This window comes from Chiloscyllium plagiosum, unplaced genomic scaffold (genome assembly GCF_037043375.1).
Source record: "Chiloscyllium plagiosum isolate Xiang-an unplaced genomic scaffold, Cpla_swu_hap1 HiC_scaffold_14, whole genome shotgun sequence".
Classification (NCBI taxonomy): domain Eukaryota; kingdom Metazoa; phylum Chordata; class Chondrichthyes; order Orectolobiformes; family Hemiscylliidae; genus Chiloscyllium; species Chiloscyllium plagiosum.
The window spans coordinates 26,773,548-26,791,569 of NW_028270152.1; the positions used below are offsets into that span (position 1 = coordinate 26,773,548).

Genomic DNA, 18,022 nt, shown 5'->3' on the forward strand with positions numbered 1-18,022 from the left:
AAATACTCCTGGTGAAATAATATCCTCATTAGTTATATTCCTGAAATAATTAATGTCAATTGTAATTGTGTGTGCATGTGTGAATTTCAATAGGAAAATAAATTCTTAAAGTAAAATTGTCCCTTCATGGAGTGTGACAAATTATTCATTTGGCATGACTGGTTGGCATTTCTGAGAACAACAAGAAGGATTAATTTATTTTAATTCATTGGTGCAGATCCTGCTGCCTGACTCTGGGGTTCAAATTCATATCCTCAAGGAGAACTTCTTTCCAAGAATAGCCTTTGACAGTTTCAGCCATCAGGGCAGCATGCATAATTAAAGAAAGCAACCCCTGCCATCTTACACTGTGTAATAGTCAATGGAATAAGAAGAGGTTTGAACGCCAAAGAGCAGCAGGGAACAGAGGTGAGAATGTTGTCAGGCTTTGAAAATTTCATACACCCAAGATGGGTAGTTATTTGGTGAAAAGTTAATTGTACATGTATTTCTATCTATGAGAAATTATCTCAGTTACAGATTGAGGGATAGGTAATAGCATTCATTTCATTTTTCTGCTCTAGAAATTTCTTTTTTTTACCATTTCTCTTTCGATAAAGATTTACAATACCACTTGAACAAACAGCACATACTGGAGACACATCTGAGATCCTGGCATAAAGGCTTACTGTTTAATATTCATGAGCCATCTAATTTGGCTGGTGCACTCGGTACTGATCAAAGTGAAGAATGCCGCTGCAGGAAAGCTCTGTGCCTGTGACAGTCATCAGTGTCATAACCAGTCAAGGCTGCTCAAGCAACAAACTGTATTGTACTGAAGCACTTTTAGCCCTTTTACAGGATTGAGCTGTTACTCTCTAATTTTGCAGGGGCAGGGCTATTCAGCCCCTGGATACCTGTAGTGAAGGACGTTTGCTAATGCTTTCTTCTGCTTTTTCTCCTCCTAAAGGTTTGTTCAACCAACTGACCATGTAGAATCTGAGAACCTGAGACAATCACGATGGGAAACTCTATATGGAGTGGTGCTGGACTTCAGCCTTGCCTGCAGCAATCCATTTGACTATTAACTGGTTCTTGATTCCTGTCCTTGATGAGACTAAAGTGCAGCGAATATACATTAGCAACCTGCAGTACAAAAGCAAAATAAAAATAGTGGATATTTTGATCATCCTGATTGAACAGAAACGTAATTACAGTCTGCACTGATCTTACCCCTGCCATAAATATCTTCATAAAGCTGTAAGCAATACTGTGGAAACAATGGGAGACATGACAAATAGTGCGGTGGATTTCTATCCAAAGAACCAAAGAGGCGAGTCTAATCATGCAGGTGAATTTGGGTGTTCTCTCAATGAACTCCGCTCTCTTATGGAGCTACGTGGATCAGAGGCAGTGCAAAAGATACAAGATACCTATGGTGATGTGAATGGATTCTGTAGACGTTTGAAAACTTCACCAACAGAAGGTAAGGTTATTTTATAGTGAAAAGCATAAATGTACGCTGACACTAAAATAGCCAATCCTCAACTTTAATAAAAACGTTGATTATTTTGACTTGTTAATACATTGCTTTTGTGTTCAGTGACTTGTATCTGCGCAATGTCACATTAACCTTGAGAACAATAGCTCGTTGTGGCAGGTAATTTCTTTGCAGGATTTGGTCAATATAGCACATGAAAATGTGTTGTGCCTATTTTGGCCGGTAATATATTTAGTTGTGATCTCTGCATTGCTCAGTAATAATGTAAATTATATAAATATATGCACAGCATGCATACATCAAAATACAATTAACAGCTCTTTATCGTTCAGCAGAATCAGCCAGTTTAATTATTTACATGAATTTTTCATTCTCTGTCTTGAACTGCTCTTGTACAGTGCATAGTCACAGATCATTACCACAACAATTATATATTTTTACAATAAATGAATATATTCTGAAATATATATGCAAACCAGGTCAGACAAAACTTTGAACTTGGGTTATGTGTAGCTCAAGAGAAAGTTTATTTTGTGAATGTGTATAATATTTGAAATCCTAACCTATGAACAGTTTTATCTATACAAAGGGGATTTATTTGCACCATTCTATGAATAAAACATTATCTAATACCATCACATTAGTACTTAGGCACTGGTTTATAACTACAAGTTTTGAAGTACTTCAACATATTAATTGATATCAGATATTCTCTTAAAGTATAACAGGAGTTGTTGTTCATTGGCATATTAATGAAAGTCCATTGCATGAAATTTGCTTTCCTTTTTCTTTCAAGAATCTTAGCAGGTGGATTTGACGGCCAACAACAAATGAGGCAAAATGGCATAAATATTGAACTGGATGTATCAAAAGCAGGAGTTTGAAAAAGTACAGATTTCTTTACATTGGATGTGGTCACAAGCGAAAGAAGGATCAAAAGCTCCCAGTTTTGATTGTGTTTGTGCTTGAGCTCTACTCTCCATCCTCAGTGTGTAAAGTTCTCTCCTCCAAAAACTGTCCTCAGTTTATAACCCAAGTCATGGTCACTTGTAACACCTATTCTTACTGACCATGTAAATTGTCTATTACTGTCACAAAATCTCCTTGTTAAAATTTTGATTCACGTATTTAAACATCTCTATGTCCTTGCCCCCTCTGTGATCTTTTTCGCCCTTATTATTAACTTTTCTCCTGTATTCTACATTCCCTTGAATTTGACCATTCACCCCTATCCTTTTGCCCTAGCATTACAGCCGAGCTTTTAGTTATCTGGTCTAACTCTCAAGAATTCCTTTACTCCTCTGTTTCTCGACCTAAGGACATAAGAAACAGGAGCAGGAGGCCCATTAAACCTTTGGCTATTCAATAAGATCATGGCTGGTCATCAGCTAAAATGTAACTTTTATGCTCATTCCTCATATCCCTTAATTCCCTGAGCATCGGAACGCCTGCCTGTTTCAACCTTAAATATTCATTTATGAACATTCCACAATCCTCTAAGTTAGTGAATTCCAAAAGATTCCCAACCCTTTGAATGAAGACACTTCTCTTCATCTTAATACTAAATGATTGGCCCTTTTCCTGAGCCTGTGTCAGCATGTTCTAGATACCCGAGGCAAGGGATACAACCTCTCAGTGTCTATCCTGTCAAGATCTTTCTAAATATAAGTCCCTGCTACTTTGAAAACATCTTTAAGATTTCTCTCTTTGACCAGGTTTCTGGTCACAATTGTGCATTCCTTTTTTTTGAACATTGTTGAAATTCTTTATCATGTTTAACAAAATTGAACTATTTAAACATTCTTAAAACATGCAAGTATTTTTATGCTTAATTAATTTGTTAGCCTAACTTGTGATGCTACACTGCTTACCCATAAAGATGTACGCCAGTAGCTGAAGGGAATTTCACAGTTGATGAGCTCAGTGGATCATAGAATTCCATGTTCCTCTCTCTTACAAGTGCAATCCCTTGTCTGAGCACATTTTATGAGTCCTAACATTGATTGTTTATTCAACTGTGGAGCAACATTCTCAAGTTTGATGGACTCATTACTTGACTATATGTTTTGTAACAGCAATTGTTTGATAGCCATCAAGAACAAGGTAGCTGACAGATATTTAAAAAGTAGTCCTTCCCCCATCCTCCTTCCCTCTTCTACCAATAGCTCTGTGGGTATTGAAATGAATTGTAGTTCTTCATTACTGCCTGGTCCATCTAGCACAACAATGGATCCATTTCATTTCAGAGGTAGTTTAATTTTCACCATACTTCCTTGCTGAGAATTTTTGTTCGATTTTTTTTTTCAAAACATTGGACAACCAACCCTATTAAATTCTTTCACGTTTCAAGTAATGTTCTATTATTTTAGATGGTCACTGAATTCAAGTTTGACTAGACTGCATTGTGATAGTCATTCTGTGAGTGTTGATCAGTATTGCATTGTAAACAATGTTGACATTCTCAGTGCTGAATTATGTCAATCGCACATTAAATTCTGCTGATCATACATGCATGTGGAAATCGCCAAGTTTCTGACAGAGATTGCCCTCTTCTCCAGAAACTGTACACTGACTGTATCAAGCCAAGAAATCTCTGCATTGAAATACTTTAAATGGTGTGAAGCCGTTGTACTTGTGCACCCGAGCACACTAAACTCACCAGAAAAAAGCTAGGGCTTTTCTGTTCCAATGTAAGTACATTTTTAACAGCATTATATTCCATAACTACTGCCAGAAAGCCTTTTCACTAGGGAAGATGGAAAAGAGTTCTGCAGATAGTCAAATCAAGATCAGATTTGATTACAGCTTTTACTCTGTATGGTCACTTGCTGTCAACAAAGCAAAGTTGCCTAATCACCATCTGTAATACATGGTGGAGCTGTGACATTCCATCAACACTCTGCTGTATGTATTTAAATAGATATATTCAATACCTTTGGGATTTTTGTTTAGTCATGAATTAGCCTAGTTTGCAGATTATACATATTCCAACTAAAGTACATTGGTGATAGAGGAGAAGGCCATTGAGTCCAATATAGGGTTAATGATCACATAGTAACTGATTGCGCTCTCTTGGATAATGTTAAAATTCAAAGCCACATGGGTCCAGGTAAATGTTAGGTATTGCATTTTATTCATGATTTTGGTCTTGTGCATGTTAGAAAATATTTCTATCCTACACCTGTAGGCACCCCATTGAGTAGTATGGTCCTGGTTAAGCTTCTCATTTCTGATAACCCCAATGATGTTGAAGAAAGGTAACAATGCTGCATGTGAAGATCACCAAGCAATTGTAGGGATTCCTCCCATTGGAAATATTGGTTATTCAAGCTGTAATAGAGCATAGATGTTAAATTCGCTTCCTCAGTTTTGTTCTGAATATTGTCCAGCTCTGACTTAAATATTGTTAAAGCAGAATTAAATAAATTCTTATTCGGAAAGGGAATCAAAGGTTATTGGGACGAGAGGGATATGTTGAATTTGAAACACAAATTGATCAGCCAGAGTCTTCTGAAATGATGGAGTAGGATCAAGTGGTGGAGTGCTCCCTTTCTACCCTATTTCATATGTTTATACTGCAGGCCAACATGAACTGCTGAATTAACTGACGAGTTGTGAACGAGGCCAAGTATTGTAGAATTGACAACACAGAAGCAAACTATCGATTTTATGAAGGGCCGTTCATTGACTAAGCGGCCAATGATGATGCTGAGAAAGTTGCTCTGAGGAGTACAGACAATATCTTGGGCTCTGATGATGGGATCTGTTAATCACAAGCTTCTTTCTTTGTGACAGGGCCCATTGTCTTCAGGGTAGTTTTTGTTTTACCCCAGTGAGAGAGCTAACCACATCAGTTTGACTATTTGACTTACTTTCTGCTGGTTTTTGATTTTCCAGGTGAATTAAAGGCCCTCATTCTCTCTACATTTTTACTTGGTTCACTTCTTAATGCCACATTAAGTGAACCAAGTTTGTGATACCATTATTAAATAAGGAAGACATGAACAAATCAAGAAATTACAGGCCATTGAGTCTAACATCAATTGTACAGAAACTATTAGGGATAAGAATTGAAAGACATAATTAATTTCCATTTGGAGAGGCAAGAATTAGTCAAGGATCATCTCAATGACTTTGTCAAAGGGAAATCGTACCTGACAGATTTGTTTGAGATTTTCAAGGAAGTGACGAGATGTGTGCAGTACAATGGATGCAGATTACATGGACTTGGATAATGTAGGACAGTGGATGCAGATTACATAGACTTTTGACAAGGTCCTGTTTAGGACCTTGCTCAAGAAGGTAAGAGCCCATGAGATCCAGGGTCATTTGACATATGGAATTCAAAACTGGCTGAGTGGCTAGAGACAGAGGATGATGATTTCAGGTTATTTTTTGACTGGAAGCCTGTATTCAGTGGCATGCTGCAATGTTCACTGCTGGGTCTCCTCTGGCTTTTTAGGTGTAAATGAATGATCTAGACATGTATGTGAGAGAAAGTTGATTGGGAAGTTCTCAAGTGAACAAAAATTAGTAGAGTGTAAATAGTAAGGCAGAAAGCCTTAGACCACAGGATGATATAAAAAGGCTGGGCAGATGGGCAAAACAATGATAAATGGAATTTAATCCCAAAATATTTTGGGGTGGTGCCAAGGCAAGGACGTACACAGTGCATGGTAGGACCCAAGGAAGAGCACCAAAACGATCTTGATGCGCATGTTCACAGATCCTTGAAGGCAAGCAGGACAAGTGGATTTGATGGTTAAGAAGGCATGTGGAATATATGCCTTTATGAGTGAAGACGGTGAATACAAGAGCAGGAGGGTTATGGTGAGTTCGGCATTAGTTCGGCTCCAGCTGGAGTATTGTGTGCAGCTTTGGTCACAACACCAAAGGAATGATGTGATTGCATTAGAGAGGTTGCAGAAGAGATTCACCAGAATAATGCCTAGGGTGCAGAAATTCAGCAATGAAGAGAGACTAGATAGCCTGGAGTCATTTCCCATGGAGCAGAGAGGCTGGGATGTCAAATTATGCAGAAATTTAAGGAAGAATTTTTTTCACCCAGAGGGTGGTTGCTCACTGCCTGATGGGGTGGTAGAGGTAGGAATCATCACAACATTGAAGAAATATTTAGATGATCTCTTGAAGTCCCAAGCAAGATGTAGACCAAATGTCGTTAAATGGGACTAGAGTAGTTAGGTGCTTGATCAGACATGATGAGCCAAAAAGTCTCTTTCTGTGCTGTAAAACTCTATAATATGGAGTTGCTGGTGTTGGGCTAAGATGGACAAGGTCAGAAGTCACACAACGCCAGGTTATAGTCCAACAGGTTTATTTGAAATCACAAGCTTTCAGAGCATTGCCCCTTCATCAGGTGATGAAGCAGCAACACTCTGAAAGCTTGTGATTTCAAATAAACCTGTTGGACTGTAACCTGGTGTCATCTGACTTCTGACCATAAAGCTCTATGGCTCTGTGACTCTGTTGGTTGAGCAAACTTTGATGATAATGAGCACCTTAGCAAAGGCTGAACAGGATTTTCCCCTTGTTAACTTCTGACATTCCACCCTTGCTTTTTATGCTTTCGTGTGGCTGCTCCACAGCTAAGGATGGGCTTATTTATAAACCACCTTCTTCCCTGAACTGCCCTCTTGTCAACTACATTGTCAACTGAATGCGATGCTGCTACACAGCTTTGCTTTAGTCTACTGGTTATTGGCCTCCGCTGTATTGCCTCCTGACTTATGTGATCAGCATGCTGGTAACCCTGTGTTGTGGCTTCAATAAATTGCTGCTTCACTCATGTAGCCGCTTCTGGCACACTCTTGTCTCCACACTGCATTGAACTGGGTGCACACATTGTCCTGTAACAATCTCGTTGTTATAATAGAGTCATCATGGGAGACAGCTCAGATTGGGCTGGAAAATAAACCTCTATTTAAAACAGCACCAATGAAATTCCATCCTCTTTTTAATGATCAGTGGGATAATGGTAGTCTGTAATGCACTCCTTCTTTCTAATGGGTGGTGTGAAGTCTTTGATAGTCAGGAAGTAACTGAAAGCCTGAGAATTGAGAGCGTGAAGTGAAAATGTTAAAAAGTACATCTAACAGTGATTCCTACCAGAAATAAACAACAGATTCTCCACCCACTCATCTGAAATAACAGAATATGCTTTCTCTTCTTTTTCATGAAGAATATTTTCATGAAGAAATATTGTTGAATAACACTGTCACCGTTTAGGGAATTGGATGAAGTATCTATAAATTGGATGAGTGAGAACTAGCATCACATGTCAATATTACATTTATCAATTTCTTATTGACAATTTCATACTCATCTGTGAAAGTGCAGAGAAAGTTTTTTCTTCCAATGAAAACTAACCTCTAACTTTTGCAGGATTTAGACCTAAATTAATTGAAGATAAGGTTTGAATATAAACATGCAATATATTAAAGCTGATATTAGACAATAGACAATAGGTGCAGGAGTAGGCCATTCTGCCCTTCGAGCCTGCACCACCATTCAATATGATCAGTATCCTGTTCCTGCCTTATCTCCATAACCCTTGATTCCACAATCCTTGAGAGCTCTATCCAACTCTTTCTTAAATGAATCCAGAGACTGGGCCTCCACTGCCCTCTGGGGCAGAGCATTCCACACAGCCACCACTCTCTGGGTGAAGAAGTTTCTCCTCATCTCTGTCCTAAATGGTCTACCCCATATTTTTAAGCTATGTCCTTTGGTTCAGCACTCACCCATCAGCGGAAACATGTTTCCTGCCTCCAGAGTGTCCAATCCTTTAATAATCTTATATGCCTCAATCAGATCCCCTCTCAGTCTTCTAAACTCAAGGGTATACAAGCCTAGTCACTCCAGTCTTTCAGTGTAAGGTAATCCCGCCATTCCAGGAATTGACCTCGTGAACCTACGCTGCACTCCCTCAATAGCCAGAATGTCTTTCCTCAAATTTGGAGACCAGAACTGCACACAGTACTCCAGGTGTGGTTTCACCAGGGCCCTATACAGCTGCAGAAGAACCTCTTTGCTTCTATACTCAATCCCTCTTGTTATGAAGGCCAGTATGCTATTAGCCTTCTTCACTACCTGCTGTACCTGCATGCTTCCCTTCATTGACTGGTGTACAAGAACATCCAGATCTCTCTGTACTGCCCCTTTACCTAAATTGATTCCATTTACAGTGCCATATAACATCAGTGAGTATCATATGTACTCAATTTAACGTGTGATGCTCTAACTTTTAAATATTAAAAATTACACATTTAAGTAATTTCTACTTTTAGTGATTGTTAGACCTCCTGACTCCAACAGGAAGTTTATTTAAATGAGGTTGAGGATAGGTTTAGAGGAAAATAGATTAAACATCAGACTTGGTGTCTGTTTGTATTATTGCTTTTGCAGATTTTTTTCATTATAGTCAAAGTGATTTCTTCCAGCAAGTTGATGTCATTTCATTCATCAATAAGTAATAATTAAAGCACTAAAATTTGATTCCTTTTGTCTATGCCAGTGCTGTGCAAGAACAAATTAGGTAGTCCCATTTCCCCACTCTTTCCTGAGAGCTTTTCAAACATTTTCTCTTTGGATAGTGCTCTTTTGAAAGCCATGATTGAAATGACCTCCACCATCCTCCCAGGCACTGAATTCCAGATCTTATATACTTGTAACATAAACAGAAGCTTTTCTTCATCTCACCTTTAGTTCATTTGTCATATAAATTCAATCAGTTTCCCAGGTTCATGCCCTTTCCACCAATGGGAACAATTTTTCCTGATCTGTCCAGATCTGTCATGATTTTGAACACTTCTTTCTAAGCTCCTCTCAAATAATTCCAATTTCTGCAAACTATCTAAGTAACTGAAGTCCCTCATTCCTTGAACTACTTTTGTAAATCTTCTCTACTCTTTCCAATACATTCATGTCCCTCTGAAACTGCACTGACTGGCTGCCTTCTGTACTGGAAGCACCATATGATCCTCTGATTCTGTGACATTTAAAAACTGTGAAGTTAGTAACATAGCACCTGCTTGTATATGTCTTTGTTACAAATCCAGGTTGACAGTTATCTTTCTTGGATTCATTGCCTATGATCTGTCACACAAGTAAATCCCAGCCCTTTCTGATTAAGAGGTTACCTTTGCTGTCCAGGAGTGTGACCTGAAGGGGAATATAAATTACAGTTCTCATTGGATGAACATGATTATAGAATGTTCCTCCTTGTATACTTCACCATGATCCATCAATGATAGGTCTCACCACCTAAACTTCCTGATATTCTCTGTGTGTTCCTGCTTTTGACTGGTCTGATTACAAGGGAGACCCCAGCATGATGTTTCTGGATGCATCAAAAGAAGGACTAAAGTGCTCCTATTATCTCACTTGGAATGGTTTGGGCAATTTAATATGTTCTTGATATGACTCAGTTTCTCTGTACCCAGTCAGATGGACAATTGGTTGCCATTCTGGATTCGAGTCTATTACCTCTTTTTATTCTCTTCTCTACCTTATCCTTTCTCTTATTACATATGTTCTCCTCATTAGGTACTTTATCTTCACAAGCCTCATTTCATCATAATGTTTATTCCTACTTTCATGCAACAATCCAAACACAACTCTCTTTTAAATGATCCTTGAACTTCTCTTTGTTCCACTCTTGGTATCCTCTGAAAAATCTACTGTGGCAATAACAATCCCAATTGCCTCATCTTATTTTATCGACACACTTACACCCCAAAATAGAGTCATAGAGATGTACAGCATGGAAACAGACCCTTCGGTCCAACTTGTCCATGCCGACCAGATATCCCAACCCAACCTAGTCCCACCTGCCAGAACCCGGCACATATCGCTCCAAACCTTTCCCATTTGTCTACCTATCCAGTTGCCCTTCAAATGTTGCAATAGTACCAGCCTCCATCGCTTCCTCTGGCAGCTCATTCCACACACGCACCACCCTGTATGTGAAAATGTTGCCCCTTAGGTCTCTTTTATATCTTTCCCCTCTCACCCTAAACCTATGCCCTCTAGTTCTGGATTCCCCCAACCCAGGAAAAAGACTTTGTTTATTTATCCTATCCATGCCTCTCATGATTTTATAAACCTCTATAAGATCACCCCTCAGTCTCTGACGCTCCAGGGAAAACAGCTCTAGCCTATTCAACCTCCCCCTACAGCTCAAACCCTCCAACCCTGACAAGAACTGGAGGCTGATCTACAGACATTGCAATACGTTGGAGGGGGAAGTTTCCATGCATTCTTTGCACAAGGAGACAGCCACACCATAATAAGAGCTTCTTATATGGTCAGGGTACAAGTGTATGACTGTGAGTGAGACAGATAGCGGGACCCACAGGAAGGAGTACAGCCTCTGTAATTGTTCAAGTGATCTCATGGCCTGTTTGAATGACAGCAGTGACTGTAGGGTGGATGAACAAACTGAACATGGCACCAGCCTTCAAGTTGGAGAACCAACAAGGAATACAGTGATTGAAAATGGCACAGTGCGGGGAATTGACACTGTTCTTTGCAAAAAATAATGAGTACTAATGGCTGCATTGTCTGCCCGATGTCGTGCAGCCTCGTTACCATCCCAGCCCTGACTCCTGTGGGCTCAGATGACTATTACAATTTCACTGTACATTTCCTTCCAGGTCGTACCTTCATGTCAGAATAAAGCCCTTGCCATTCGTGGCATTATTGTAAATGATCTCATTGACATCACTGGCTTGTTGAAAACTTGGCTGAGGGTTTACTAACACTTTTTTCTCATTAGAAAAACTTTCCTGTGAAGTTATACTTTCCATATTTAACCCTGCTCACACCATTATGATGGTGGTGTATCCCTTATCTCTTGGCCTACATTTGTATTACTTCCAAAACTCCTACTTTTAGTATCGCACCTTCTTCCACTATTCAAATCTTATATTTAATGTCATATTCCATTTGCCAACGCAAGTATCGCTCCCAATTCTTTTCTACTTTTCATGGTTTTGCATTGAATGCTGTCTCATCTTGACGATTTCAATCTCTGTTTCAACTCTTGCAGCATTCCCTCCTGAGATTGCCATCCTTTTCTCTGTAAATCTCTTCCTCCATATAAACTTTCCTCTCAACCTTGTCATCTCAGGTGCCCTTGCTTCTGCCATTGTTATTACCGAAAAGGAAGTCTGTCATCATTTCTTTCTATTGCACTCTATCTATATTCTCATTTCCCCTCCCAATGACATTTCATCCTGTGCTCATCCCTGGAAAACAAACTCTGAAGTTCCTTGCCACTTCACTTCAGAAATTTTCAACTACCTTGGCTTTGGCTTATCCTTCATCATGGCATTCCTGTAACTACTGAATCACATTATCTAAACCACTGATAATCTCGTGTCCGCATTAAAATTGTTCATTGGTCTTTCACCCTAATTATATGCCAGTCCTGCACCCTTAAGTCGAAGGAATTCAGATTTTAATATCCTTTAAAAATTTGATGAGGCCAGCATTTGTTCCCTGTCCTTAGTTGTTCTAGAGCTGATTTGGCAGTACTACATAAACTGTTATCTGGTTATGTTCTCAGTTACAATTTACAGATCATCCAGGAATGATATTATAACTTCTGAAAAAGAGGCATTCCACACTCAAAGAGTTAACGCTGTTTCTCTATCACATTTTTCAACCACCTCCCCTGCCAACTTCATCCTTAGATCCCAGAATGAATGCGATAAGCTCATGAGACTTCCTTTCACAATGATTGAGACCATTCACTTCACAGCTTCTGCTATTTTGTCTTCCTTCCCCTAATCTCACCAGAATAAACTTATCCAAACGTTCCTCACTGACCTAGTTGTGAACATTATTTAATGTTCTGAATTGTTTTAGATAGTGTCCATCCTCCATTCTCGATGCCTTCTCCAATCTTATTTCGGTCATGAACCCCACATTTTGCTCCCTTGATTCAAGCCCAACAAAACCTTTCACCATTCAAGTTCCCTTTCTAGGCCTATGCTGCTATTAATGATGTCTTTTCTTCACTCTCCACTTCAAATTGGCTTTCCTCAGTCTTCTCCTCAAAAACATTAATCTTTGACTAGATTGTCATTGCAAAATATCTCTCCATTTCCAACTTAAATTTCCTCTAATGTCTGTAAAAGTGGTGTTGCCTCCCAAATCCATGTCTGTTTTTCTTGCAATGTGATATCTAGTAAGGTCTCCAACCCGGCAACAGTATTGAAATGACCTTTCCCAAAGTCAAAATTCATCACCTTTTTGACTGAAACATGGAGACGTTCTCTCCTTATCTCTCTTGACCTCTCTGTAGACTTTGTAGCAGACTACACTATATTCCTCCAATGGCTTTGCTTTGTTGTCTAGCTGGAGGGAGCTGCCTCAGTTTGCTTCCATTTTTATCACTGTCTTGGCCATGTCACCCCAAAACACAACTTTGTGTTCCATTTGTATGCTAATGACTCTCAGCTCAATCTCTCAGTACCTCTTTGGACCTCTCCACTCTGTTTGATTTGTCATGTTGCTTGTTCAACATCCAATATTGTCCAATAGATGCTCCCCTGCTTCAAGAAGACCCCCATTATCCCGGTGCCAAAGAAAAACCAAGTATCGTGCCTCAATGACTACCACCCGGTGGCTCTGACCTCTGTAATTATGAAGTGTTTGAGAAGTTAGTAATGGCTCACATTAGCTCCAGCCTACCAAATTGTCTTGGTCTTCTGCAATTTGCCTACCAGCACAACAGGTCTACGGCAGACACCTGGCCCTGCACTTATCCCTGGATATCTGGATAACAGGGTTGCCTACATCCGACTCCTACTTACTGACTACAGTTCCGCCTTCATCACCACCATAATTCTAAACAAGCTCATCTCTAAACTCTGAGACTTCGGTCTTAGCCCCCCTCCTCTGTAACATGGATCTTCAACTTCTTAACCCATAGACTGCAATCAGTCAGATCAGTTGACAACCTCCTCCATGATAATGCTTAACACCAGTGCTCCACAAGGCTGTGCACTCAGTCCACTACTATACCCGTTATACACTTATGTGTGGCCAAATTCCCACCTCAGCTCCATTTACAAGTTTGTTGATGACCTCAGGGCATCGAGTATCGGAGTTGGGAGGTCATGTTGCAGCTGTACAGGACGTTGGTTAGGCCACTTTTGGAATATTGCATGCAATTCTGGTCTCTTTCCTATTGCAAGGATGTTGTGAAACTTGAAAGGGTTCAGAAGAGATTTACAAGGATGTTGCTAGGGTTGGAGGAGTTGAGCTATAGGGAGAGGCTGAACAGGCTGGGGCTGTTTTCCCTGGAGCATCGGAAGCTGAGGGGTGACCTTTTGGAGGTTTATAAAATCATGAGGGGGATGGATAGTATTTTCCTTGTGGTGAGGGAGACCAGAACTAGACGGCATATATTTAGGGTGAGACAGGAAAAATATTAAAGGGACCTAAGGGGTAACATTTTCACGCAGAGGGTGGTGCTTGTATGGAATGAACTGCCAGAGGAAGTGGTGGAGGCTGGTACAATTGCAGCATTTAAAAGGCATTTAGATGGGTATATGAATAGGAAGGGTTTAGAGGGATATTGGCCAACTGCTGGAAAATGGAATTAGACTAGGTTGGGATATCTGGTTGGCATGACAAGTTGGACTGAAGGGTCTTTTTCCATGCTGTATATCTCTATGACTCTATGACTATCATTGTAGGTCAGATCTCAAACAACAGAATATAGAATGCCTAGCAGCGTGGCATAAAGACAACAATGTCACCATCAAGGTCAACAAAAAGAAGGAGCTGGTCATTGACTCCAGGAAGCAGAATGGAATTGAGGTAGAGATGGTTGAAAGCGTCAAGTTCCTGGTAGTCATGATCACCAACATTCGGTCCTAGTCCACCCATGTAGACGTGACGTAACATCACCTCTTTTTCCTCAGGGAGGCGAAGGAAATTTGGCGTGTCCACAAAGGCTTTTACCAATTTTCTTAGATGAACTATACAAAGCATCCTACCTGTGTGTGTCACAGCATGGTATGGCCACTGCTGTTCCCAAGACCAGAGAGTTGTGAACACAGCCCAGTGCATCATACAAACCAGCCTTCTATCCACTGATTCCATTTATACTTCCTGCTACTTTGGGAAAACAACCAACGTAATCAAAGACCCTTCCCATCCCAGTTATACTGTCTTCCACCCTCTTCCAGTAGGCAGAAGATATTAAATTTTCAATACATGTACAGATAGATTCCAGAACAACTTCTTACCCGCTTTTATCAGACTTTTGAACGGAACTCTCAAATGTTAATTCTGACCTCTCTCAGCTGCTTCTCTGCAGCTGCATTTTGCATTTTGCTCTCTTCACCTGATGCACCATGCATGATACAATCTGCTTGTATAACAACACTTGCAAAACAACACTTTTTACTGTACTTGGGTACATGTAACAACAACAAATAAATAAATATTGAAAAAGCAGTATTTATTTCAACTAAGTCTTGGGATAACTGTTTTCACTCACTGCCACAAACTGCATTCCCAGAACATCCCAGGCTACTGTCTTTTGCTGGGAAAAGTCATTTGCAAACTTGGTGTTGCCTTTGATCCTGAGATGAGTTTCTGGATCAAATGTGCACTTTGTCACCTGAGTAACATTATTTGACTCCAAGCCTGCTTTGAGTCTACTGATTCTAAAACTCTCACACATGCCTTTGTTACTTCTAGATTTGACTATGTGAAACTCCTCCTGGCTGGTCTTCCATCTTCTACTCTATGTAAACCTGTATATATCCCAAGTTTATATCATATTCCATATTTCATTCAACCTCATGTGTTGCTCGATGACTGTCACTTCTGGAGCCAGTGAAGATGTTTCAATTTGTCTTCGAATCCCTTTATGCCCTCATTGTTCCATGTGAATTTATGTTTGATTACATTCAGGTGATGGCCATTAACTGGGAATTCACCTGGACTCACATAGTTAGAAACAGGCAGAAGTTTTGGTTATGGTTTGAAGGTGTACTGTATAAAGTGTGTCTCTAAAAATAATCACTTCAAAGTACGTAAAGACTAGGCTCCAGTTCTATCCTACACCGCCTAGCTATTTATATGTAGCTGTGACAGCCACCTCCAACTCTACAAGGCTTTGGGATCCCTGTGCACTTCCATTCTAGCCTCTAGCTTTCCTGAATTCAATGCCTCTCTGACTATCTGTCCTCTTTTAAGATGCTCCTTAAAATCTACATGTTTGCTCAGGCTTTAGGTTATTTGTTCTTGTACTTTCTGCTGAAGCCTAGTACCAAACACGTCTTGGTAGGTATTGTTCTTGTTAAGCATCTAGAGCTGTTTTCCCCGGGTACAACAGAGTGTTACATGGGGACATAAATTTAAGGTGAAGGATGGAAGGTATAGGGGGGTGTCAGGGGTAGGTTCTTTACCCAGAGAGTAGTGGGGGCATGGAATGCGTTGCCTGTGGGAGTGGCAGAGTCAGAATCATTGGTGACCTTTAAGCGGCAATTGGATAGGTACATGGATGGGTGCTTAATCTAGGACAAATGTTCGGCACAACATCGTGGGCCGAAGGGCCTGTTCTGTGCTGTATTGTTCTATGTTCTATGTTTATCACCTTAAAAAAATTACATAAACGTATATTGTTCTGGGAGAAGCCCCTTTGCAAAAATATGTTTCTAAGCATAGTGGGAATGCATTAAAGGCTCCTGGGATCGCAGAAAGGTGATCCCATTGAAACTTAGAAAATACTTAAAATGGTAAGCAGGGTATGTGCAGGGAAGGTGGTTCCTCTAGATGAGGGAGTTGAGAACTGGAGCCGAGTCACCAATTTAAAAATAACGGAGATGCCGTTTATGATTGAGATCAGGAGAAAATGTTGCTTTACTCAGAGGGTTGAGAATCTTTAGAATTTTCTACCCCAGTGGGCCCTGAAAGTTCAGTCTTTGAGTATGTTTAGAGTAGAAATTGATAGATTTCTGATTTTCAATGGCTAAAGGGATATTGAGGATAATGTGGAGAAAAGCTTTGAGTGTTCAAGCAACTATGAATACTCCAGTTATGATGATCTTATCTTTGCCACTTTTAAAGCACATTATCCAACTCTTCAATGAAGGGAACTTACACCTCCGAGAACTAAATTTTATTGAATAATAAAGTTTAAGTGTAACTCATTCTGAGAGCCATTCCTGGAAGGTGGTCTGCAATTCTACAGTAATCCAAATTACTATCAAGCCTGATTCAAAAATGACAGCATCCATTTCTGCTGATTCAAAGGTTTGTTCTTCATTAAGGGCATTTGGTCCTGAACTGTTCCAATGGGAGGTTTTACATCATACACAAGAGCTGTCCATTGAAGTACAATGCAGAACCTCCCATCCACAATTTCTCATTGAATAACTGGATGCCTCTTTGAAAATGCTTTAGCTAAGTTTTCTTTTATTTTTGTATGGGACGAACAGAAGCATTTATGAATGATCCCGATCTGCTCTTGTGGTTTCTTCAGTGGACTGTTCGCTATAAAGATTGGCTAATTCCTGCAGTGATTTTTTATGAGTTTCAGTTTCCTCATTTAGTTCCATATTTGAAATTCACAATTGTTGTACATAGTACGGAAAGTTGCTCATGTTTCTTCTCCAAGAATATTCTGTGACTGGGCAGTAATAGACAGAGAGGGAAAGAAACATCAAATGAGGAAAAATATTTTTTTGTTTAATACTGCACTAATGACACTAACTTTGCTGTGCAGTTACTGCTCAGTCTTGGTGAATGATTGAACACTGCATTAAAAATGCACAACCAACAATACAAAAATTGTTCCAATTCTGATGTCTTCTTGGCCTACAACATTGTCTATGTAAATAGCTGCCATTGATTTCAGGTCTGTAGTTCATTTTTCTTTACAACAATACTATTTCTCACAAATAGCCAACCATCTGATATAAGTTATACAAAACAAGATCTCCCTTTTAAAAAATAGAGTATCAGACCAACTGAATTATTTAGACAAGTTGTAATTGCCATTATATATCAAAAAAGCTTTGTTGGTCATTTTCACTTACTCCTTTTTATGAGAAAACTATAGGAGATTATGCTTTGTTTTATAATCCAATAATTGTAACGTTTCCAGTACTTGACATGGCCAATGTTTGACATGTTTCCTAGAAATATATTCAATAAAATGACGTAGAGTAAAGTGATACAGATATTGAGATTAAACTTCCTTTAAAAAAACGATTTTCAAAATTGCTGTAATAATCCTAAGCAAACCTGCCATTTTGCTCATTAACTGAAGTGCTAAGCATCTTTTTAATATGTTGTATTCCTAAAATCTGATTAAATGGTTGAATTGGGGCATTCTCTTTTTTTGAGCTTGTGATTATTTAATAGCATAGACAGATGTTTATCAGAGACTTAACACTCACCTCTTTAAAATGAAAGGCCATATTTATTCATTATGAAAGTATTTTAATTTTGTTCTCCAAACATAATGAATTCAGTTTCAACATTTTACAATGT

At 39.4% G+C, this 18,022-nt stretch overlaps 1 protein-coding gene across 17 annotated transcripts in view; it reads left to right on the plus strand.

The window, feature by feature from the left end:
• The window catches only part of atp2b2 (ATPase plasma membrane Ca2+ transporting 2), an 838,415-nt gene that overhangs the window by 441,813 nt on the left and 378,580 nt on the right, over window positions 1-18,022 (plus strand). For 16 of the 17 annotated variants that reach the window (XM_087994228.1, XM_087994235.1, XM_087994236.1 and 13 more), the window contains one exon: window positions 950-1,465. In XM_087994228.1, coding sequence (XP_087850354.1) covers window positions 1,261-1,465 — 205 coding nt within the window. In that variant the 5' untranslated portion in view covers window positions 950-1,260. Of the gene's footprint in view, window positions 1-217; window positions 409-949; window positions 1,466-18,022 lie in introns of all 17 variants that reach the window. The other variant, XM_043707898.2, reaches the window with a different exon arrangement.